The sequence below is a fragment of the Micrasema longulum genome, unplaced genomic scaffold, assembly GCF_059751315.1.
Source record: "Micrasema longulum isolate JH-2025_06_02 unplaced genomic scaffold, ASM5975131v1 h1tg000072l, whole genome shotgun sequence".
NCBI classification, from domain to species: domain Eukaryota; kingdom Metazoa; phylum Arthropoda; class Insecta; order Trichoptera; family Brachycentridae; genus Micrasema; species Micrasema longulum.
In genome coordinates this window covers 158,474-184,171 of record NW_028277279.1, presented here as the reverse complement: position 1 = coordinate 184,171, position 25,698 = coordinate 158,474, and the positions used below count along the sequence as shown (strand labels likewise).

At 32.9% G+C, this 25,698-nt stretch overlaps 1 protein-coding gene across 1 annotated transcript; it reads right to left on the bottom strand.

The window, feature by feature from the left end:
• Positions 1–399: 399 nt before the first annotated feature.
• Positions 400–24,552, bottom strand: LOC148284971 (cytochrome P450 4C1-like). The gene is made up of 11 exons (XM_088231965.1): positions 24,412–24,552; positions 21,989–22,202; positions 12,262–12,368; positions 10,125–10,215; positions 9,220–9,405; positions 6,708–6,777; positions 5,859–6,067; positions 3,753–3,904; positions 3,135–3,381; positions 2,022–2,201; positions 400–832 (listed from the first exon to the last, which is right to left on the bottom strand). The coding sequence occupies exons 2-11, from the start codon at positions 22,179–22,181 to the stop codon at positions 663–665; spliced, it is 1,605 nt and encodes a 534-aa protein (XP_088088091.1). The 5' UTR covers positions 22,182–22,202; positions 24,412–24,552; the 3' UTR covers positions 400–662.
• Positions 24,553–25,698: the final 1,146 nt, after the last annotated feature.

Below are 25,698 nucleotides of genomic sequence, written 5' to 3'. Positions count from 1 at the left end.
TCGAACAGTTTGTATTTATATTTTAAAAGCATAAATTGACAACATTTTTCAAATAACTGAAACGATTTTGTGATTCGGATCAGAAATAAGGGTAGACATTTAAGTCGGTTGCGGAACTTTAAAAATTCTAAGAGTTTGTTTTTATCTTCTGTGAGTGGACATTGGAAGAAAATATGATTTGCTTCACTGATGTCCTGACCACATTTACAAAATGGAGAGGTTAGACATTTTATTTTAAAGAAATGGGTATGGAGCGAACAATGGCCAGATCTCAAACGACACATGGTATAAATTATATAACAATTTATGGGAAGGTGCCAGTATGAAGGTTTGACAGGGATTCCAACATAGGTGTAAGCATAGTAAGCTCCACGGTGTATTTTAGATTTTTCTCAATTATTTTCTCAGATCGGAACGTTACTTAAAAGGATTATATTTATTTTTTGTTTGCATGAAAAAAAATCTGTTGTCGAGAAATAAAATAGGTATACAAAAGAAAATTGTAAAATGCGTTTCCTCGGTGAGGAATTCTTCAATCATTATTCAAATAATCTGATTATTAAACACAATTTTGATGCGTTCATTTTTGACTTGGTACGGATATTTTGATGTCACATTTAGGATGAATTTCCTGTCATGGCTGCTAATCTATGACCGAGTCTTTAAGCATTTCGATTTCTTCTCATTACTTTCATATTGTACCCTACTGCACTTCGGAGGGAAATATCAGCCTTCACAGGAAGAGTTTCAATCTTCTGATCCGAATACAATTCAAAGTTCCTGATTGTGTATATAGCAGCTGTCTTCCAAACATCCATCCCAAAAAGTTGCCCTGAAAACAAACATTATTATAAAAGTATTAAATAAGTACTATAATTAGCGTTGCCAAACTCCATAAAGCAAAAATCAGTAGATTCAGAAAAATAAATCAAAGAATATCGGTAGATTCGTTATCGAACCAACCTCTGAATTTATTGTCCACCCAGAACCCGTGAGCGGGTAGTAGCTGTTTTTATATCGTGATTTTATTAAATGTGGAGATGTTTAAAAATCGGTGAAATTTCAATGGAATTCGGTTGATTAGTATATTGCAATCAAAATCGGTAGATCTGTAGGGTTCATAGTCCATAGTCGATGACACGCCCACACGTGTTAAATTATTTCACCTGAAATAGAGTACTGATCGACGATGCAATGCCATCATTTTCTATCGAATCCAATACATACGTATAATGCAACTTTTACAGTATTGCACGTTAAACCGGGAGCATTGTTCAGTATTTATTCAAATTCATTATTTATTCGCCATGTAATAAATAAACATCAAACGACAACCTGCTGTCTTCTCTGCCAATCTCTAACTGGGGTAAGAGCTCCAACCATCCCTCCTACAGATCTATCGAAAAATCGGTTGGATTGGCAATGCTGACTCTAATCTCAGAGTAATAATTCACTTTACTTATAAATATGCCCTTTCGCTCCTTGCTTTGTTCCTTTAAATTGTTTCAATGGGTGAGATGAGCTCCAAAAATGATATGACTGCTTTTTAACTTTTTTCTTAGATTTCGTAATTTAGCGGATTTTGGCAGTAAACTGACGATATGTTCATTTATAAGTATGGATGACGCAGGTATTTTTGTTATTTCTAAATATTTTTACTACTCCCATCGATATTTTTTTTCTTTTGGAATTTTTTGACACATTTAATAAGGACTGTATGTTTTTCTAAATGAAATAAAATAGGTTGGTATTAATATTTAAAAAATCACTCGCAAACGAGTGGAGGCGTATAAAAAAAAAAATTAAAAAAATATTTAAAAACTTTGTGAAACTTTTCAAGTATTCAATAATATTTAGTAAAATAGGTTAGTTCAAGCCAAATCAGGTCTAGAGTCCAGATGTGTCTAGAGTACATTTAATAAGCCTGATAAAACTAACGTCGAGTTTATCGTCAGGATATCATACGTCAATGATAAAAGTATCGTTGAGTTAATCGTAAAGATATGATATGTAGAACTTACCAATGCAGTTTCTTTGTCCAGCGCTGAATGGCACATAAGCGAAGTGTGGCCTCTTGGCGGACTCCTCGGGTAGGAATCTCTCAGGAATGAAAGAGTTTGGTTGCTTCCAATACTTGGGATTTTTATGGAGAAGATAGTTGCAGAATATGATCGTTGCACCAGCGGGAAGTGTTATGTCTCCTGTTGATTAAAACAACAAAGTTATAATATCATTTATTTTTTTCATTCATGTAGGCATAAATTGCATATAAGTGCAAGATAACCTTGCATCGAAAAACTCTCTCAGAGACGCAAACATTTCAATTTTAAAAACTATATTGTTTAACGTAGAAATAGTTCTTCTGACGGCTTATAAGACTTTAGGAGATAAGATTCACCTCGTTGAAATTTTGTTCACTTCATTCCACATTTTCAAGCTCCATTTCTTGGTATTTATTCAATATTTCCTTCCCATTCTATAAAATGGCGCGGTGACTATAACTCTCACCAAGCAGTTTCTCAAGAAAGTTACATAGAGAATCATGGAACTCGTTTGGCTTGGAATAAAATTAAGATATAAAATGTGAAACTATAGGATCTTCAGTTAAACAAAAATATGTAAAGTAGTAAAAAGAATTCGTTGGCTGAAGCGAAAATAGGCATACCCAATCGCTCGTATGTCTAGCAGTTTCTCGAGCAAGTTACATAGAAAATCGTGGAACTCGTTTGGCTTAGAATAAAATTAAGATATAAAATGAGAAACTACAGGATCCTCAGTCAAACAAAAATATGTAAAGTGATAAAAATAATTCGTTAGCTGAAGCGAAAATAGGCATGCTCAATCGCTTGTATGTCTGACGATAGTTGGACAAAAACGTGTTCTCAAGTGAAGATCGAGGAATAAAAGGTGCGAAAAATTCTCCCAATCAAGATGGTCAGATGTTATTTAGAGGTTTGCCAGGAGGCAGTGGATTAGGACAGCACAGAACCAGGAAGGGAGATAACAGGGGGAGATTTATGTCCTGCAATGGATTTACATGAAGATATTATGGCGATGACGAAGAATAAGTGTTTGGGTAGTTCAGGAAAGGTAAAATATATTACATCAGAAAAAAAATAATAGTCAAGTCTTACTGCTCTTCAAGTAAAAATCAGAGTGCAAATATCTCAACTGGACAGGTCCCGTCGGGAAGAGTCTCATAGTCTCCTTCAAGCACATGTCGAGATAGGGCATTTTGGAGAAATGCTCTGTGGTGACTTCCGCGTCCATATCGTCCTTGTATACTTCTTTGATCTCTTTCCACAACTTGTCCTGGCATTCCTTGTGCATTGCCATCAGCAGCATGAAGGAACAGAGCTGGGTATATCCAGTGTCCATACCCTGGAAAGAAAGACAGAAGTCAACGAACAGTTTTTTTTAGTTTCACAGCAAAAATAACTATCACCTCGTTCCTTCCTAAAAGTATGCAGATATGAACAACTCCACACCACTCTTCTTTCATACATACCCCGTTTCTTCTAAATTCATACACGTACGCCGGTTATTCCTACTTTTGAGATATCTGCCTTCAGGTATTTGTTGGATTTAGTCATGCTATGTCTTTTTAGGCCTTTTTAATTTCTACGTCCATCAACATTTGCTTCGTAATACAATATTTTCATGAAGTTATTTGACACATAGTATCTTTAAGTTTGGTAGAAAGTTTAAATAATTCCTGGATATGAATAATTGGAATTTCTATGTGTACTTACTGGGCTAATGGTATTATTAAATTCATCTGCCACTTCCTCAGGAGTGCAATCTCCAACTCGAACAGCCTCGGCCAGGACCTCAAAGACAGTTTGACGCTTTCCAGTCTTGTTGATTTCTTCGTCATCAAAACCATACAGGGGTTCATCCAGTACTGTTGGAGAAAGTAAAATGACATTAAAAATATATTGAAAATATTTTATTATTGTCGAATATGTATTTCTACGATAACTGAAATTATTAACAATTTTACATCCATCGATAAGGTAGTTGATAGATTTCCTCATTAAGATTTTTAAAAAACAGATATTTTTTGATGATCATTGTTCAATAAGTCCACTTATATTCACCACACACTCACGCATCCGTACAACTCTCACACATCCATATACATATACACACACCCTCACACACCCTAAATATATATACTCACCCTTACTAACATGGACAGTAATAAGACTGATACACTATTTTTTTGTGACTAAAACAAGTACTTTTTTTTTTTTTTTTTTTACTTTTTTTTTTTTTTTTTGCACCACAACAGGCCAGGAGGCCTAATTACAGTGGTGAATTACATCACAGAGCACCCAGGCTTGAGAAAAATCACATTTTTAATTTTTGTGTTCTCACCGGGAATCGAACCCGGAACCTTCCGTGCGTGAGTCAAGCGTCTTGACCACTACACCACGGAGGCCGCCAAAACTTAGAGTAAATATTATTATGTTATAATAAAAGTTATCCTCACAATCTAAACCAGACACATTTAATTTATATATTTCTACCGACATATTGAAACCATTGTATTCATTCCATCATGTGTTTTGTTTTTATGAGAAAAATAAAATAAAAATAAAAATAAAATAAAATAAAATACCTATGTAATGAGTCCACGTTGTGGAGTTTAGTCTACGCGTTTGTTAACCATGCAAGAGGTCTCGGTTTCACGGTTAAAGAATTAAAGAAATATGGATTTTCAAACATAGGCAAAATGGTGAATGTTACACAGTGTGTAAAGTGGCCACTTAAACCAGCAATTGACAAGTCATAAGCCCTGTAAATACCTAGTCTTCCATATTCCCTTCTTTTAGGTATTCTCATTCCCTGTTGTAATTAGTTAGTTTATATTTTGCTTTAATGACTTGTTTTAAAAAAATGTTTGTTTATAAAAGATTCGCGTTTTGTAGAATTTACATTTACTGCTTTTAATGCCACTTTCACCATTAGTTCACTGTCACACGTCAGGTACTGATATACAAAGTCAATTTTTCTGTCACCCCGTGGTGAATAAAGCACTGCATTGGCATTCCATCTATTACGCGCTTCAAAAACAATTACGGTCCAAACTAGTACGAAAACATACTTAAATAATACTGTACAAAACTCTGATTAAACCAATCCTGACACATGCCTCCGGAACCTGGGTTATGACAACGAATATTGAGGGAAGCATTGCAGCTTCTGAAAGAAGAATCCTCAGAGTTATCTATGGCCCTGTGAGAGAAAACAACCATTGGCTTCGTCGCTACAATAGAGAGCTATGCAATATCTACTGTGCTTCATCAAGGTGGGACGCTTGAGGTGGGCTGGCTATTTAATTAGAATGCAAGACAAAAACTTCAAAACCCCTAATTCTCTCTATGCCACAGGGACGAATAAGATTAGAAAGGCCGAACATGCGATGGATGGAGTGCATCAGCGCAGATATGGCAATGTTGGAAGTGATGAACTGTAGAGGAAGGTCAGCAGACCGGCAAGAGTAGAGGAGACCGCCGGATTCAGCCAAGACCCCCCCTGGGTGTCGAGCTTATGATTATGATTAGCATCCCATCAAGTGGAGGCAAAACAGCGACTAGTTAGCTGGACCATACACTGCGGAGCGCTTACTATGCTTACTCCGTCAGGGGACGATTATAATGGGCAGTTAACAGAGTTATCTTTAATCGTCTATTAGGTACAATCGAATTTTCTGTACGAAAATGTGTATAATTTGAAGTGTCTTCGTTGGTAACCCGTAATTGAACGCGTTAAAAAAAAACGTTAGTGTACACAATTTCGTACAGGAAATCCAGGAATGATGATGGTGAAATATTGTATCATTTTTTACTCACGACTTGTTCCTTTTTTATTTTTGGTATCAGAAATAGGTTTGGGGTTTGCCTCTATGTAATTTGCTACTTTCTTTTTGATTTCCTCATAGTAATACCCTCGATACATGCTGATGTAATCGTAGAACAACTTCCCGTGTTCAGTAAATCTATATGTCAGTGTTGGTAGGAGCCAAACCTTAACGATTCTCTCGTGAATCATACGAGCAGACCTGGAAAAAAGTCAAACGTGTTATTGGGTCCGCTGCAAACGGAAGCGGAGTCTTTAAATAAGTCTCAAATTTAAAAAATTACTAATCGCTCTTCGTAATAGCCAATTCTGAGCTGTTCTGATGTTGCATTTGTCGTTGCTCAAATTTATTTCAGTCAGCAAATCTGCACAATCGATCCGATTATTCAGTAAATTTTAAATAAAAAATTGATTGGTAATCATGTGCCGTTTGAGAAAGCAAGATTAGTTTAGATTACTGAAGCCAGGGAATTTATATTGCACGTACTTAAGAAATTTATTTTGGACTTTATCAATTAAGTTTATGTAAATGCCATATTAAGGATTCCAGACGCAGCAGACATATTATTCAAGGGATTTCTGACTAATGAGGTATACAGTACCATGGCAGTGCTAGAATTTTCGATGGTTTACATACTCTCATCGCCTAAAATGTTCGATTTTGATAAAATAGCCTCTTTGTTGAAATAAGTTTTGTGTCCAAGATGTTTTCCAAATCCCAATACATATTCGATTTTTCATTTCATTTTAGTATTTATTTAACGACTGGTTAAAGTGCTTATTCAAATCATTACCACAACCGATAAACATAACCGGAATCACATATTCAAATTAAAACTTACCACGGCGTCATGGAGAGTATAAAGTCGTGATTTCCCTCGTAGAACTTTGTTTCCCAGTCAAATAAACTATCTGTAAAAAAAGGTAAAGTAAAATACTTTGGTTGTAAAGTTCTCAAAAATATAAATATTTTACAAGAACCTTTGTATCTTAAATAAAAATAATCATAGAATCAAAAATATTAGAATTTAAAGTTTGACAAATAAAATTTTTAAAAGAATTTTGTTCATTCGGATTAGGAGATAAAATCTTCGATTAAAGTATAGACGGAATTGATTTTATAAAAAGATAATGAGTGTGTTTAATAACGCAATATGAATGAAATACTAAATATTTTACGAATATGTATCTGAGCATCGCACGGAATACTAGACCGGCCAACATAAAACAAAGAGCGCTCTTTTCTCTACGCCGACAGCCTCCTGCGAATACGTGCCGTTAATTCTCCGAAGATTTTTGTAATAGATTATAATTACCATCTAACCTCAGTGAAAAATAAATAGTATGTTAGTTATCTTAAATCGGGATATTCTTCCATCGAATCATATTCCAAGAAGCATGAAAATTGGACCAGTATTTTTTGAAATAGTTTTTTTAAGGAATAACTTTCTAACACTCTATCAGCAGGGGTAATACACCACATCACCCAGACCAATTGATAAAACTGAGTAATTTACGAGTTTCTGTTTCGGACAAAAATTGGCCGAAACTTTGGCTCGGCCGAAACCAGTGGTCGAGATGTGTCGGATTTCGTTTGGCTGTACACAGGTGCATCTTATGGCTCGTGACTCTAAGTTCTCGTGAGTTTTAAGATCTTTCATATTTATGTTTGGAACCAGTAGAAAAATTATTGTAGATAAAAAGCATGTTTTCAAGAGATGGACGAGTAGAAATGGATGTTGAAAGGAGAGTGAATGCGGGCAACAACTTAAACGGCGCATTAAGCACAGTAATTGCTAATAAAAATATGTCATTCGAAGGTAAACTGGCAGTGCGCAGCGGAGTTTAAGTCTGAATACTTATGGATGGAAGTGAAACATGGAATTGGCAGAGGAAGAATAATAACAGAGTAAACGCGGTCGAAATGCGAATGTGTGGAAAATCAATGTATGATAGGGTTATGAATAATGAAATCAGGCGAAGGTATAAATTTAAGTCAGATATAATTGATAAAATTAAGAAACCGTCTCTAAATGGTTTGGTCATTTAGAACGAATGGATGACAAAAGAACAGTAAAACAGGTGCATATGGCGAGAATGAAAGACGTAGCATGATTAGATGAACCAATGACGTGCAAAAACTATTAGAATGGACAAACAAAAACTTCTTAACACTAAATGCCTAGAAATGCAACATAATACATTTCGAAACACAAAAGAAGAACCATAACATGAACATAAAAATAAACAACGAAACTCTTAAAGAACTAGAACATGTGACTTACCTAGGACTCACAATGGACAGACAATTAAAATGGACAAAACACATAGACGGACTCACTAAAGTAATGGCATCACTACATAGCCTCTTCTACAAAATTAAAGATTTTATATCAAGAAAGGAAAAAATTATGATGTACGAAGCCTATGTCAAAAGTAAATTGAGTTACATGATCGCCTTCTGGGGAACTGGTAACAAGACAGACATAACAAGAATACAAAGACAACAAAATAAAATTCTTAAACTAACATACAACCTACCCTACCTGACCTCTACGACTGAACTGTACAAAAAAACACACCAGTTTGACATAAACTATTTGACTTAAATTGAGACCTTAAAAATTGTTCACAAAATAACACTGGGAAACATACAAGACGACGACATAATATTAGTCAAAAATGCTGACATACACAAATATAACACCAGACAACAAAAACACTATCATATTGAAAAAGCAAAGACAAACAAAGGACAGTCAAAAATACTACATAATGGACTTAAACACTACAACGACCTACCTTACTACTTGAAAACTTTTAATGGAGACAAATTTAAAATCAATCTAAAAAAGCACATGATGACTAAACTAACTAGACTAGACGAGACATAAAATGACTAGACAATATTAAATTTCTAATGTAACCCTAACGGGTTTTTTAAAATTGTAAAAAAATAAAAATAAAAAAAAACCTTAAGTCTAGTAATGTCAAAATCTCGCAGAATCGAAGGGCATATAAGATAAGATATATGAATTTGGAGAAAGCTAGGAATTTGCCAGGATAGACGTGTGTGGCGGTCCATACTATCTGCCTACCCCCTGGAGAAAATGGTGTGATGGCAGTAGTAGTAGTAGGTACAGGGCACAAGCCATACAGGGCGATCCCCAAGAGTGCTTCGAACAATAATTATAAGAAGTGTCCTTTTATAAACTAAACATTATTTGGCCAGTTAAAAAGACACGCTGTGGACCAGAATTAATCGCTTAGAAGGTGCCAGTGTGCATAAATATAGCATTAACAATGTTAGATAAATAATTTTGATAGAGATGAGGATAATGATTTGGTCCTTACGGCAAATGGTGTCTCCCCAGTATCTCAGGGAATATACTGTGACGTCATTGTAACCCTTGTCGCATATCTCTTCCAAGCCCTGAACGAAGGTTTTGGCGTACAAATCGTGTATATGTTGGTATCCTCGAATCGTCTTCATGGAATATGCCGGGTTTATAATGTTGCGGTGCCGCTTCCAAGTATCACCTGAAACACGAAAAAGTATTTGAAGCTTGAATATCTTTATTTTTTTATTAATATACAAGCTGAAGCCGGTCACGCTTTGCTGTGGCTTTGTCTGATATTAATTATTAGGAAAGTAAATAAAAAAGTCTAGCAACTACACAATTACCGAGAAAACACATTGTTTAATTTTATATCTTAATTTGCGTTGCTGTGACTATGCTGTGGAATATAAAGAAAGAAAGAAAAAAGGTTTTCATTAATAATTGTTTTTGATTGAAAAACTAGTGAATTTTCAGGTTATGTTTATGCTAAAAACTAGTGAGTTTTTAGCATAAACATAACCTGAACTAAGGGAATAAAGATGTTTAAATATGGGCAGAATGGTGAATGTTACACAGTGTGTAAAGTGGCCACTTAAACCAGCCATTGACAGGTCATAAGCCCTGTAGATGCCTAGACTTCTTTATTACCTTCTCTTGAATGTTCTTCATCTCTGTTGTAATATACTAGTAATATATCTCAATGGTTCCTAATGGCACTCATTTTAGGAATCCAAAAACATTTCACACGGATTCGTTCAATAATAATGTATCGTTTATCGATATCAAGAATGTGCACATTATTTAACAGTATTATTGCCACTAAAAATATTTTCAAATGTGAATATTTCTTTTTTTTTTATTTGTCCGTTGTTTTTTTTAATGATTTTTTTAAAGCTTTTAAATGTTAAATAAACATACCAGATAATGTGACGAGTCCTGGGCCCATGCCAGTCTTGATTATATCATAGGAGGACCCTTTCCAAGATGTAAGCTTGCTCAGCAGTGCACACTGAAACATTTCAAATGAAAAATGAATGTCTCAATTACAGTAGGTTTTATTTATTTCATTGTTAAACAGCCCAGTTAAATTCGAGTTACATACATGCTAGCTACATCTAAGATATAGCAAATATTGTGTTGCTCTTAACAATTCGAATAAAAAGAAATAGCAAATCACGATATAGGCATATACAAATATTTATGTGAGAAATAGATAGTAAGGCAACTTCTTACGAAGCGTAATGCCATATATTACGCGCTTGTATCGTGTTTATTTAATTACACGTCGTTGGCACATAGTTACACTCAAATTGGAAAGTGAAAATTCTTGGAGTACGTTCTATAATTAAACTTACGAATCAGAGGTCCGAGGTTCAACCCCAATCTAGCCCAACTCGATTACCATTTTCTAATAGTGAATAAGTTACAACTCGTAGAATTGGCTCCAAAATGGGAATATTGATTTGTAAATTGATATTGAATATCGTAAGAACGTAAATATTCATTTTAAACAAAAAAGATAACATTTTACATTACTTAGTTGATAGACGAAAAACCGGCATCGCTGTCATGACATCGTTAGGATGGTATGGTTTTTTTTAATGTTTCAAAGGAGAATTTTTTTCTCTCACGCACTTCATTTTAATGAAAATATAAATAACCTTAATGGCATCATACTTTTCAAGTACAGTGTTGCATAAGACACTGTGTTTAATGACATTCTTAATCACCTTAATCACATGCCTATCTAAAATTAACTCTAATTAAAAAAAACATTGTTATATTTGACAAAACCTACAAATCAAAATATTCCATACTAAAAATAACAATTTTCCCAAAATACATTCGGACAAAAGACTTCGGAAACTATAAATTTACTGCATGACAAGTTTGGCGACCATTATTTACAGACATGGTCCTATCATTTGGCCTCCACGATCCTGTGATTTGACGAAATCGGATTATTTTTTATGGGATTATTTTTCAATTATTAGATTACATTATTGTTGAGAAGGGAATATGGAAGTCAGGGTATTCAAAGATCTTATGACCTATCATAATCTGGTTTAAGTGGCCAAAATAGACTTCCATATACCCTTATCAAAAATGTTTTCCCTCTCTGTTGCAACACATTTAAATCAAAATAACTAATAAGGGAGGAAATCCAGCCTGTCTACAAACATTGGACATACTCAAAACATTGTTTAGCACTTGAAGCATTGGAAGCCAAAGCAACACACACTATTTCAATAACTCTTAAAAGACTTTGGTAAATAATTCCTTTGCGCGCAGTGATGTAACATCGTGTTACAACTAGTAAAAGACGGAATATTCTAAAGTTCAGACATTTGAAAAAAAAAACATGGACACGTACTGCTAAATAATTCCTTTTCAATAATTTATGCTAATAAACTTATAATTTAGCCCTGTTATACCAAATAAATTGAAAAATAAAAAATACGCCGCTCATGCTACGCGCGTGCGTCCCCCATCATTGTCATCAAATGACTAAAGACTACATCTGATTTAGACGACACCCGCCGCAGAACAGCGACTCTGTCTTCCTTGCCATGACTTATATCTTCGTGCTCTCTCATGTATAAGGTATCTGTATAGATGTGTTGCTGAATTAGCGGACATTCATTCTTTGCGTAGCAAGGATACATATTTTTGTATTAACATTTGGTATAGTTATACAAATGTTACTTTCCAAATCGGGTGTGATAATGTCCATTTGAAGATTACAAAAAAAGAATTCATCACGTAAAAATAAAGAAAGATATATCAAGTCTTGTGTACTGTGTCGACTATCGTGACATCACAGCCACACAAGAGATAATAACGCCGGATGTGTTAAAAAAATGGCTCCATGTAATCCGCTACGTGGGGGACATTTTTTTCGGAAAATAATTTCAAAACATAAATGTGTAGCTTTATTCATTCGAACACAACAAATTCAAACCTTTACAGCGATTATTATTTACTTTTTAAAATTTAAATTCAAAGTTGGATCACGCATTCAAAACACATGATATAAAATATAATATAAAATTACCTCAAAGTCTTCAGCTTCTGACAATACGACGCAAATTTCTGGTCCCATCCACACCCGACAAATATCACCATATTTCTTTTTCAAATCATCGAGGCATATGATCATCTCTGGAAGGAAAAAAAAACATGTTATTTGTTTATTTTTTTGAAAATTCTACAAAAACACGTATATAAAACCACCATTCAAAATACTTTCTCCACATACTTTAAGACGTAAATATTTTAAAAAATATTTGAACTTTCTGTTTTATTTATTTATTTATTTGACACTTTATATACATGTACAATATACATATAAGGGCGGGCATATTGCCTTAAAGCAAATTTCTTCCTACCTACCCAAACCGTTCAGTTTGAGATAATTATAAATACATGGACATATTGAATCTTATAATTTTGTACAAAAATTAAAAACAAAGATTAATTACAGAATTAAAAATTAAACACTATACTATGAAGAAAGGAGAGGGGATGGGAAGGACAGAAAAAGGATAAATGAACAATTTAAATATTGAGATAGTTACATTTTAATCTTGACTTAAATGTAAATAAAGAAGGGGCTAACATTATTGGGTAGATTATTCCACAATCGGGCAGCTACTACTGTGACTTTTTTACTAACTGAGATGAATATATATATATATATATATATATAAATAGTATATTTGGATAATTTAAATAGTACTATTTTTGTAAAAATCATCTCAAGGGCTCTCTACAATAAATAAATATCCCAGCACGTCTTGCAGCCATTTTGCGTGAATTTTACTATGTTGTAAAATTTTGTTTTAAATATGTTCAATCGGGTTTATTCATACAAAAAAGTGATGTTTTTTTGCCAATAAACAAGTTACTCTTTTAAATTTTTAAATTTGATATAAAGCGATTTTAATTTAATTTAACTGTGCAAAGAAGGGCTTTACTTACAGTATTTTATTATTTTTGAGACATAAGTCCCAACTCTATAGGACCAAAAGTCCTGTGTTGAGGTGGGACGAATAATTAATGAACACAGTAACGCACAATAGTTGAAATCACCTCAAATATTATATAGGATCAAAAACATAACAATAATTTAAATTTACAACATAAAAGAGGAATCAACAATATTTTGAATTTGTCTACACTAGGAATGGATTCAACTCCCTGGAAAGCTGTTAATATTGACATATTACAACATTTTAGAGATGGTAATAATGAGTCTAGGCATCTACAGGACTGATTACCTATCATTGGCTGGTTTAAGTTGCCACTTTACACTGTGTAACATTCACTATTCTGCCCATATTTGAGCATCTATATTCGTTCAATTCTTTCATCTGTTGATGTTTGTGAAGTTAAAGAGCTGAAAACTTTATTTATGCGGGTGAGATTGATCTAATTGAATTATTTCACCTACATACTAGGCAACGCCTGAACATTTTATTTTTTCAATTTCCTTACTTCGGCATGGACCAGGTGGATTTGCCAACAATATTTTGAGTTTTCTTTTAGATTTAGATCATTTTTTATTTTATGTTTGGGAATATATTTTAACTTACTGTGGTGTTATTTGTGAAAATCTAAAAGGGGCTATATGTTGTTTGTTATGTTATTTACATATTATAAATGTAGCTGTTGGTTATCCGAATAAGAAAAAAAAAAACACTTTGAAAAATAAGAAACAAATATATTATTATATTCTTCTCTCATTCCACATTAAATTCCACTTTATATATACTTAACAGTTTAAAGAACTTCCCAGACGTTTCCTGAATTTTGTGAAATTTAATAATTTGGCTGAAAAAACGGTAAACGCTACTATTATTTGATTGTGTTCATATTATATTATATGGACAAAATCTCAAAATATGTATTACACATGGTATGTTGCCAACATGCCAACTGATTACAGTGAGCGTAGAGTGCATGATATTAATTTGGTGAATAAATATTGATGTTGAAACTATATGTTGTAGAATAGGGAAATGTGACATTTTTTTATACATTTTCAAAGTCATAAGAGACTAAAAAATACTGCCTAGCAAAAAAAAATGACCGCTTATTATTGGAATAAAAAATGTTTTTAAATAATTAATTTTGAATTCCCGCAAAAACGGTTGCTGCATTGACCACACCTCTAAAACGGCACGATTCATGTTAATTTCAACCTGAACCTGACCGTTCATATTTTTTTAGAACATCGTCACGAATCTTGACGTCACAACTTTCAATGTCGCGTTTTTCTACTGTCATATTTTTCATATTTTTTTTATGGTTATATTAGTATAACAACAACAACAACAACAAACCATCACGCCGTTTCCCCGTAGGGGTAGGCAGAGAGGATAGAACGCCATAACACTCTATCTTGGCATACAGACCTCGCTTCCTCTACATTCATACATCTTCTTATGCACGCACGCCGATTATTCCTACTTTTGACATGTCCATCTTCAAGTATTTGATGGACTTGATCGTGCCATGTCTTTCTCGGTCTTCCTCGTTTTCTGCATCCATCAACATTTGCATCGTAGATCCTTTTAGTCGTTCTTTCGCTGTCCATTCGCTCTACATGTCCAAACCAACGCAGCACCCCTTTCTTAATTCTGTCAATAATGCATGTCTCAGCCTTACACACTTCACGGATCTCGACATTTGTGCACCTATCATACATCGTTTTACCACACATTCGCCTGAGGGATCGCATTTCGACAGCATTTAACCTACTTTCATCATTATGTTTCCAATTCCATACTTCGCTCCCATATTATTAATAATAATAATACACTAGCAGCTATTAAGCTGATGCTTGTGTATCAAGTGTACATGGTTATTAAACATTATAAATTGATGTGTGTATCTAGGCGGTTTTTGAATGCATTAACTGAACTAGAAACATATTAACTGAACTAGAAACATATTAACTGAACTAGAAACATATTAACTGAACTAGCAATATATATTAAAACATTTCTCCACAATATGCATATTGATTTTGAAAATACATTTAATTATTCTAAATCCATTTCTTATATTTTTATAGGTATTCGTAGTATGTGATATTTCTCTATTGCAACAAAATGCATTTAAGGGTTGACCAAGGGCATCTTCGAAAGTGCAATAAGCTGACCCTGTATCTGAGATCAATATATTCAGCCTGTCGAGAAGACTGAAAAATACATAAAACAAGTTTGCCTTTTAATTCTTTGGTACGTTTTTTCCTCACAATTGTTTTCCATTTCGAATCCGCGTGATATTTTTTACAATACATTTTCCCTGTTCTAAAATCTCCGCGATTTTTTTAGCAACATGGTCATTTGGTGATCTTTTGTTTTTTTATTTATAAATAATAAGGCAAGGCTGATTTTATTAAAGAGCTTTAAGGAAAACAACAACAGAAATTGGAAGAAACCGGATAACTTAAAAATAGAATTTCCTGTAAAGATTTTGTCATGTTTTGATTGCAGAAAACTGTTTTTGTCATTGAGGAAAGTTAACTATAATTATCATCATCATCAAACCCTTGTGTGGATGCACAATGGTGTGAAGAGCACTGCATCGTTAAATACAGCGCATCACTATTACGCTTTAGGTGCCATTCCCTGGACTATTCAAATTATCAATAAGCGCCGGGGTTGATGTCCCAATAGAGTGCCCTATGCACCATTAGGTGCTGAAAGGGAACGATTATGACAAGTTGTAGATTACATATTTAAAAGTATATCTTGTAATTGGTTGACTCTGATTGGTTGACACTGATTGGTTGAATCAAAGTACATCCTTGAAATAGAGAAGGTTCAAACGATATTTTTGCGATACTTAAATCTTAAAGTAAATAATAATTCCCCATTTTTGTATATATCAGTATTTCTAACAGGATACTGCATAACACAATCGAATCTAGTTATATTTTTTTTCTTGGGGATCAATTCTATAAGCTGACTTTAGAACTATATAATATTAGCGGACCCGACAGACGTTGTCCTGCCCGAACGTTGGCTTGCCTGCTATTACCTTAGAAATAAACTTTTCATTGATAAGCAAAGGTACCTAAGTACTTGTTAATAATTGAATTTCAAAACTAAAAAATATTAAAATTCAAATATTGATTTTTAGAAGGTACCTAGATACTTTTTTATAGTTGCATTCCAAAACATAAAATAATTCATTTTCAAATATATAATTATTTTTGCAAATGTCAAACTTGGCTCTCCTCATCAACAAAGGTGCACTTTATTCATTAATGCGATTTTCAAAAAATGCATTGAATGTCAGTTGATATTATTTTGGGGCCGGTTTTATAAACATCTAATCAAACTTCCGTAAGTGTAACGAACCTTTGGTCGTTCGTTACGATAACCGACGGTTTTGTGTTCTATAAACCATTTTTGTTAACGGGCGGTCGCCGGTAAGCATTTTCATAGAAATTGAATTTTTTTGTCAATTGTCTATGGAAAAACTTTTTATCTAAGCTCTTTCTGTCAAATGCGAACGGTGCGCATTCGCATTGAATGAAAAAATACATCAAATGCAAATACTCGACAATTTTGAACGAAGTTTTTACACAAAAAAGAACTATGAATTGAGAGTACCATGAATTAAAATTAAAATAATTAAAAGCAAGCAGGTACGATGGATAGTTTTTATTATCATCTGTTATTTTAGTATACATTTATATCAATAAACCATGTTTAAAATTTTAAAAATTTATTGCTGAATATATTTATCCATCAGACTTAAGTTGATTTTATACCACCACGCAGAGTATAAAACATATAAAACTGGTAATTCAACTAAATCCCAAAATAACAATGTGATAAAACAACTGTCATGTCAAATACGGCAGCGGCGCTGAAGGTAACGGATCGTAATGCATTTAACCGGCCAAAATCGGCCAGTAACCATTTAACCATAGATTTAACGGCTCGTAACGCTACAAACGTTTATAAAACGCAATAATCGGCCGGTATACCAAATATTAGTTAAAAATTGTATCAAGTTAACGAACGGATGTTTATTAAACCGGCCCTTAGTATTACCAAAAATCCAGTAAAAAGAAATAAATGGGAAAAAATTATGAGGAATGTAAGGAAAGAATCTGATTGGGATCCATAAAAAGCTAATGTTGTTTGTAAACATTCAAAAACAAACTTTTTTACGCACAAAAAAAAACATCCTTCCATTTTTTTTGTAAATTCATTCTCGTCGAATGCAACTTTGGTAGGTCGATGAATAAAACATTTATGCTCTTAACTTTTTTTTTATATTAGATTCGAAGATTTTAATATTTACGAACACGCGCATGGCAAAGATCTACATTTCGCTGAAAAGCGCACGTAAATCGGTTAAGCCATTTAAGAAGAGTTCAGTGACATCACACGTATAGAAGAATTAAATATAAAAAGATATAATCCGAATATACTGATAGAGATCGGTTTGTAAGTTCCCAATAGTATTACACTAAAACAAGATTTTATGCACTGTTTTACGCACCCAGAATCCGTACAATGCAAGTTAGAATTTACCGCACGAAAGCACATAGGGCAATTTATATTTTAATTTTATTTTTAATTTAATTTGTATTTTATTTTTTTATGTTCAAACAGTTTCTTATATGATTTGTAATATTTGTTTCATTGAAATAATTTGTTTAAATTAATTCTTAATTTTTTACAAAAAAAAATATCTAAAATTTCTAGGTTTATACAAAATATTTTCACTTCATTATTGCTCCCGTGCGTTTATTTTTTAAAATTGTTAAAATTTAACATTATTTAAAGATTTTTGTTATTATTTTAATTATTTTGTTGTAATTTTTGTAGCTATTAAGTTTTATCTACCTTTAAATATAATATTTTACTGTAAGTTTCTCTTTTCTGTTAAAAAGGCGCTATAGGGGTTTTTTCTGTTAATGCCTATTTCAATTCATGTTGAAATTTTGTAAGTTTACTTTTATGTTTATTATTACTATGACTATTTTATTCATGTTCATATATTTATGTTGTCTATTGTTTGTATCTTTATTGTTATTCCTGTCTATTTGTGTTGTTCTTATGTTTATTGAAAATTAATGTAACTTGTTTTTGGCCGTGTTATCATGTTTTAGTGAAACGCCCTAACATGATCGCCTTCTGGGGAACTGGTAACAAGACAGACATAACAAGAATACAAAGACAACAAAATAAAATTCTTAAACTAACATACAACCTACCCTACCTGACCTCTACGACTGAACTGTACAAAAAAACACACCAGTTTGACATAAACTACTTGACTAAAATTGAGACCTTAAAAATTGTGCACAAAATAACACTGGGAAACATACAAGACGACGACATAATATTAGTCAAAAATGCTGACATACATAAATATAACACCAGACAACAAAAACACTATCATATTGAAAAAGCAAAGACTAACACAGGACAGTCAAAAATACTACATAATGGACTTAAACACTACAACGACCTACCTTACTACTTGAAAACTTTTAATGGAGACAAATTTAAAATCAATCTGAAAAAGCACATGATGACTGAACTAACTAGACTAGACGAGACATAAAATGACTAGACAATATTAAATTTCTAATGTAACCCTAACGGGTTTTTTAAAATTGTAAATAAATAAATAAAAAAAAAAAAACAAAGGGGAAAAAGGACTTGCTTTATCTATGGTTAGTTTGACTTGCTTTTCGTTTTAGTTTTGCAGTAGGATTTTGGATTTGTAAACAAAATAAAGATTCCATGTCACCATAGACTAACGGATCATCGTATTTCTTTCATAGTGATAGTTGGAAAACCGAAATTATTATCGATTGACAAAACTCTAATTGAACTAATCAATTACCTTAATACTTTATTTTTTATACCATGTGAGTGAAGCTCGGGTAAAAATAATTCAAAATAAATTGTGAATACGCTGTGCAAATTTTATTACATGCTCAATAAAAATAAACAGTAAAACGCTTTCTTTACAACCCGTTTCACAAGTTGCAATGTAAAAAGGTTGTTTATTTCGAAAGGTGTCAATAAAAATATCTGACAGATTTATTTTAAGATCATCGGTGACCTTGCTTAATCTACTGAAAGGTATAAAATTTCTTCAAGGATATTTTATTCAAGAGGCACTGTATATATATATATATATATATATAAATATGGTATTGCAGCCAAAATAATAATATTAAAATACACCGAGGCCGGCTTTTTCTCAGATATTTGCATTTGTCACCAGAAGATGAACATTCTTACGATTAAGACGCCACTAATATTATTTACTTTAAATCTCAAGATATGTTTAAAAATAACACTTAGGTACACATAATGTCTTAAGATAATGTTAAAGAAATAAGAGAATATTGTAACAAAAAACTCCCCCCGAGACGTGAAAAATATCAATTTCCAAACTAATATTTATTTTATTTATTTATTTAAATCTTCAAGTACAAAGAATAAGTACTTTGGTGGATTTTCATCCGGATCTTTCAGCCAACCTAAAAACGGACTGGTCAAAAGAGTAGAAAGGAAATATATACCAAAAGATACATACATGAAAAAAAACCTAATTAATTCAAAATAACTGCCGATTTTTAATGCAAAGACAAGGCTCGCACATATTAACTTAAGTAAAAGTAAATTATATTGTACATATTAAAGTATGATGAATGTGGAATCAGATAATCAGCTTGGAATGAGAGAGAAAAAGGAACCAAGGAAATAAATATAATAAAATATATTTTTAAAAACAATAAAATACTAAGAGATAAGAATTCTAAGGAAATAAAGTAATGTTTCAGGCGTTTCTTAATGGTGGCTAGAGAAGGTGCTTTTTTATATGAAGAGGTAGCTCATTTTAAAGTCTAACACCTTGAACATAAAAGGAATAGCTAAAAAATAATGTGCTATGTCGAGGAACAGAAAGTGTTATCTCCCGAGAAGATAAAATTGGGCAACGTAGAGGTAGCTCCTCCAACACGCACAACCGCTGGTAGGTTAGTCCTGTAAATTGCAATGTGGAAAAAGTTTATTTTGACACTATCTAAGGTTCTGCTCCGCATAATTTCAGGGTTTTCTACAGTACCGCACAACAATCAAAAGAAATGCGTAGTTAGATACACATTTCTTCTGGTCTTTAAACTATTGTAACCGAGCATACTCTGGAGAGCCTCAGAGGGATAAACCCATGGATATTTGCACTCCCTCATGAAGAGAAATCGAAGAAATTTTTCTGAACTCTCTTCGCCATAAGAGCACTATAACTCACACGGTCGCCAAATCATCGAGCCACTCTCAAGTCTACTTTGCACCAACGAGTTGTAAAGAATTCTCAGTATTCGTTTCCTACCAAAAACTCTGGGAGGACCCAGGATGACTCTTTAAATTTTATTTTTTGGTCTGATTTTGAGATGGTCATAGAACTCACAAAAGTCTGATTTTATAATTTCTCCTTGGGTTTAAATTGAGACGTTTAGTGAAAATATTAAAAAAATCAAAATAACTTCTTTTAAGCGTATTTTAGCGGTAGACCATGTAGTGAGGAAGTTCGGAAGGAAGTGAAGAAGAAAAAGATATAAAAACATATTTTTAGGCGCGGTAAAAATTTAGAGCATTGATTGTGCGGCGAAGTTTATTGAAAGTGCATGAAAATGTAAGGATTTTGATAATAACGATCTACTTTGCATGACGTCACTAGTTCTTCCAAATCAACCGATGGTAAGAGAGTTGTGATAGGTTTCTGCTTGACGTTTTATTAATTAACTGAAAATTAACAGAACTCATCGATAAGAAGGGAAAGATAACTCGACCCGTAACACGCGAAGTTATTTCAAACATACAAAACTTTGACCCCTACGGCAGAATTGTACAAAAAAACACAGCGGTTCGACATAAAATATATGACAAATATTGAGACGGTAAAAATTGTGCACAAAATTACATCGGGAAACATACAAGATGAAGCCATCACAGTAACCGAAAATGCTGACATTCACAAATATAATACACGACTTCAAAAACACTTCCACGTTAAAAAAGCTGGGACAAATGCAGGACAGTCAAAAATACCATTCATTGAAGTTATCCACTACAATGGCTTACCTGAATTAAGAAGACAAATTAATAATTAACATAAAAAAGATGATAATGACTACAAACACTTACTAGAACTTGTAATAAGCTTGTTTATATGACCCAAACGGGCTTTTAAAATTTTATATGCATATATGCAGTCAGTAATACAATATTTTAAAGAAATAAGTAAAAAGTTACATTTATAATCCTTCTTTATGTAGCACTGATTAGAAACACCGTTTATATAAATATAGTTTTTGTAATTTATATATGTTATCCTAAAAATATGAACAATTAAAATAAAATATACTATTGTAAGACGCCACTTCCCATTATGTACACAAGAATTGTTTGTTTCTTTTACGTAATGGGAAACGTTAATGTAAATATATGTTTTTAATTAATGTAAAAAATTATATTTAGTAGTAACATTGTATCTTTATTTGTTGATAAATCGAAAAACCAAGGAAAATTTTCAGTATTAAGTCAGTAAAAATTTGGATGAATTTATTAAAATAGTATATAAATAAGAGTACTCTATAAAATAAGTTAATGTTATAAATTAATATATTTCTATGGGAACTCATTCCCACACCTAGGAATTCTCGCAAAAGAAGAAATTATTGCAATGTTAATGGTACGAGTATTATGAAAAATTCAAAAATAAATAATTACCTTGGTGCCGGCTGAAACTGCCTAGTTGTATGGCATTCCCAAGAATAGGCAGCGCCATCGGACCGGGAAGCTTAAAGCTCAAAGCATACAGCTTCCTGCGTCCCCAAAGAACCTTCAGTAACCAAACTGCCAGTACTAGGACAAAGGTTCTAAATACGACGGAAGATGACAACTCTTGAATAATGGAATCCATTTTGAATAATTGTGTTTTCACCTCTGAAACAAATGAAAATACATGCGAAATGAAAATGCGTTTGTCACGCGTCTCCGAATCACGAATAATGAAAAATAATATGAATGTACATCTCGTGGTCGATTGGTCAGGGAGTTTGCTTACCACGCAAGGGGCAATGGAATTTTGTGACAACGACATACATGAGCCTTATATAACGACACTCATCAGTACAGGACCCGATCAAGGAACAAACTTCATACAGGACCTGGGCCCCGATTACAATGGGAAGTTAACAGACTTATCTTCGACTGTCTAAAGAAAAACCGAAAAGAACATGTTTAGAAGAATAAATTGTGCGCATATTCTGCTTTTAAGAAAACTTAATTTTACTTTGTAAATAAAATTGAAAATGTTAACAGAGTTATCTTTGGCTGTCTATGAAGTAAAATCAAAATTAATGTACACATTTGTGTATATTTGTACGAATTTTTAAAATGTTTTCATCGGTAACATATAAATAAACATGTTTAGGAAAAAAAATATTGGCACATTTTATTTTTCTCAAAGAAAACATAATTTTTCTTTGTAGATACAATTGTAGATAACTGTTGAATTTCCATTGTAACCGGGGCCCTATGAAGTCAACAAAGTTTGGTACAAATAATTGACGTAGTAATTAAGAACCGCTTTTTCAAAACTCGACATTTGTTAGAAACGTAATTTTTCTAGAGAGAGTTTTTTGTGATTCGCGTCAAATTGCGTGAACAATCATTGTTTTAAAAACTAACCCTTACTGCCCGAAGCCTGAAGGTAATCTAATTAATCATTTATATTTAATTTATAATTTTCTATTATATTGCAATAGCACCCAATATAAATATATTGAAATTAGGGATACACGATAAAATATTGTGTTCTAAGAAACGATAAGATTTTTCATTTTCTTTTTCACCGGTTTTTAGCGTGTTTTGTGCGCGTTAACTCTTTCATCTGTTGACTTCTGTGAAGAAAAAGAGCTGAAACCTTAATCATCTAAGTGAGATACATCTGGCTGAACCAAGTTGGGAATCGGGTTGTGGTCCCGTGGCTAGAGTCTAAGACTCACGTTATAATGGTCCGTGGTTCGAATCTCACTCTATTCCAACTTGATACCCATTTACTAATAGTTGGTTATTTACAACTCGTTAAAAAATATCCCTCAAAATGAAATATTTGGGTAGACCGCAAGCGCAAATATTTATTTTTCATTGAAAAAATATTATACTTCTTCCTATACCAGTTAGTTAAAGCAATAATGTTTCAAGTATGTCCAAATGTTTGTAGGCAGGCTAGATCTCACATGTTTTTTTTAAAGGTTTCAGATTTTTTACTTCACAAAGATCAACAGAAAAGAGGAAATGTGGACGTTTAAATACAGGTAGAATGGTAAATGTTACACAGTGTGTAAAGTGGCCACAACCCTCTTAGTACCAGAGTAAAAACCATTTTTTTGTTGCATTTTTAAATTCTATTATTATTATAAAATATTTTCAATTTTTTTTTAAGCTTGCATAGTTAACTAAAATATAAAATGATGAAATAGGAATGACATTGGGACTCAAAGGGTGTGAAATAAAGGTACAGAGTACAAAAGGCATACATTACTGTTTTATATTTTTTTATATGAAAAAATGGTAATGAAATAAATAAAAATATAAGTAAACTTTATAAAACATTAATACATATATGTACATATAAAAAATACAAAAACTGAATTATTGTAAAGTTTTTTTAAATTACAAAATAATTAAGAAAACAGTATTTATAAAACACTAACGTGCGACTGACATAAAAATTAAATTGTTTTGTAAAGAATATATATTAGGCTAGATGCCTGCAAAAAATGTGGCAGATTGGTAAAAAAAATAACGAGAAGAGATTTTTAAAATTTTATTTGTGTACCTGAGGAATGATGCTGTTACTGAGAGAGTCGAATTAGATCATAAGCCCTGCAAATACCTAGACTTCCATACTCCCTTTTCAAAAATGTTTTCCCTGTCTGTTGCAACAAATTTAAATCTAAAAAACTCCCTGGGGAGGAAATCTAGCCTGTCTTCAAACATCCGGACATACTCAAATCATTGTTGGTTGACTTAATTATCTCAAATTTGTTTATGTTTTATTCTTTGTAAATTTGTGTATTAGAATTTAAACAACTTAAATAAATACAGAAAAAAAAGATAAAATAAAATAATAATTGAAAAATTACCTGCAAGTATTATTTTAACAAAACATATGTAAGTTGTTGATGTTGCGCTATCTTCACTGTTATAATTTGAAATTATCAAAATATGTCTTAAATAAGCGAACAAAGCGGACGTCTTGTCGGATACGTTCCATAGACTGGTTTAATAAAGAAATTCTGTCTGGTTTATAAATTAAGTAGTCTTCCTTTAAATTCAAACCGCTAAAAATTAAGACGAGAGTCCAATGTTATTTTAAGAACATATTAATAAACATCCTTTTAATATGATCAAATGTTGTATATTTGGTTGCTTGGATAGCAAAGGGGTAATTATTCCTATTTTGAAATAGAGCAATCTCTTAACACTTTGTATCCCAATTATATAAGTTTAGTACATAAACATAGCACTGCTGTAGTTATGGAAGTGAACTTCTCCTACCGATAGATTTAGGTAGGTGGTTTAGTTTCTTCCACTGATTTGTTCTTTTGTTTTTTGTTTCTTCTTCTTCTTGCGGTGCCTTGTCAGGTCCTCCTGACGTTGGCTATCACTACAGCGAAAGTATTTCGGTCCTGCGCTACTTTTATATTCGCAGGCAGAACAACTGCTTATTGGATGTATTTGCCATAGTGATTCTCGTGATAAGATGACCAGAGTGGTTTCCCGTTACCTTCCCCTAACGCGTCTTTCATCTTTTCGTTATCTGTGATCACATTTTTGTAACATAGTGCTAGCAATTGGTAAAATAAACCAAAGTAGGGAACAAAATGCCGAACACTCTTCTAGTGGAAAGAAAGGCCTGTTGACTACTGTCATGAAGCCTTTCTTTCTTTTCTTTCTACTTCTTTTCTTTTTTCTTGACTACTGTCAACAGGCCAGCTTCTCCTGAAGAGATTTAAGTGGTTTCCTCTCGATATTAGCAAATACTGAGAAGTTCCTGATTGGCCCACTCTAGAATATCCTTCCTGATTCCAAAAACTTAGCTAAAAGTAATTTAACTGCAGAAAAATCCTTTTATGAAAGAAAAACGTTTGTAAGTGTGATCCAACTGCCCAGGGTTCGCGACGTGGACGCTAACGAGTTGGACTTGTCAGTAATGTTGCCGGTGGAATGCAACTGGGCGTTCGCAACATTTTATAGAATCACACCGTCCAGCGAGATGTGACTCACTGCGACCCTTCTGACAGTTCGAACCTCCCCGTTTTTTAGTTTAACTGTATTATAATATTCGTCGGTCTCGTGGTGTAGTCGTTAGCGAGTTTGCTTGCCATGCAAGAGGTGTCGAGTTATATTCCCGACATGGTTGACATAGA

Bases quoted from the DNA above. Each gene is read 5' to 3' on its own strand.
- LOC148284971 (XM_088231965.1), bottom strand. From the start codon at position 22,181: ATGGATTCCATTATTCAAGAGTTGTCATCTTCCGTCGTATTTAGAACC. The intron at 9,406-10,124 runs GTATGTTTATTT...TTCGTGTTTCAG, and splicing joins AGGACTCGTCACATTATCTG to GTGATACTTGGAAGCGGCAC. The intron at 2,202-3,134 runs GTAAGACTTGAC...TTTAATCAACAG, and splicing joins TGATTTTTACTTGAAGAGCA to GAGACATAACACTTCCCGCT.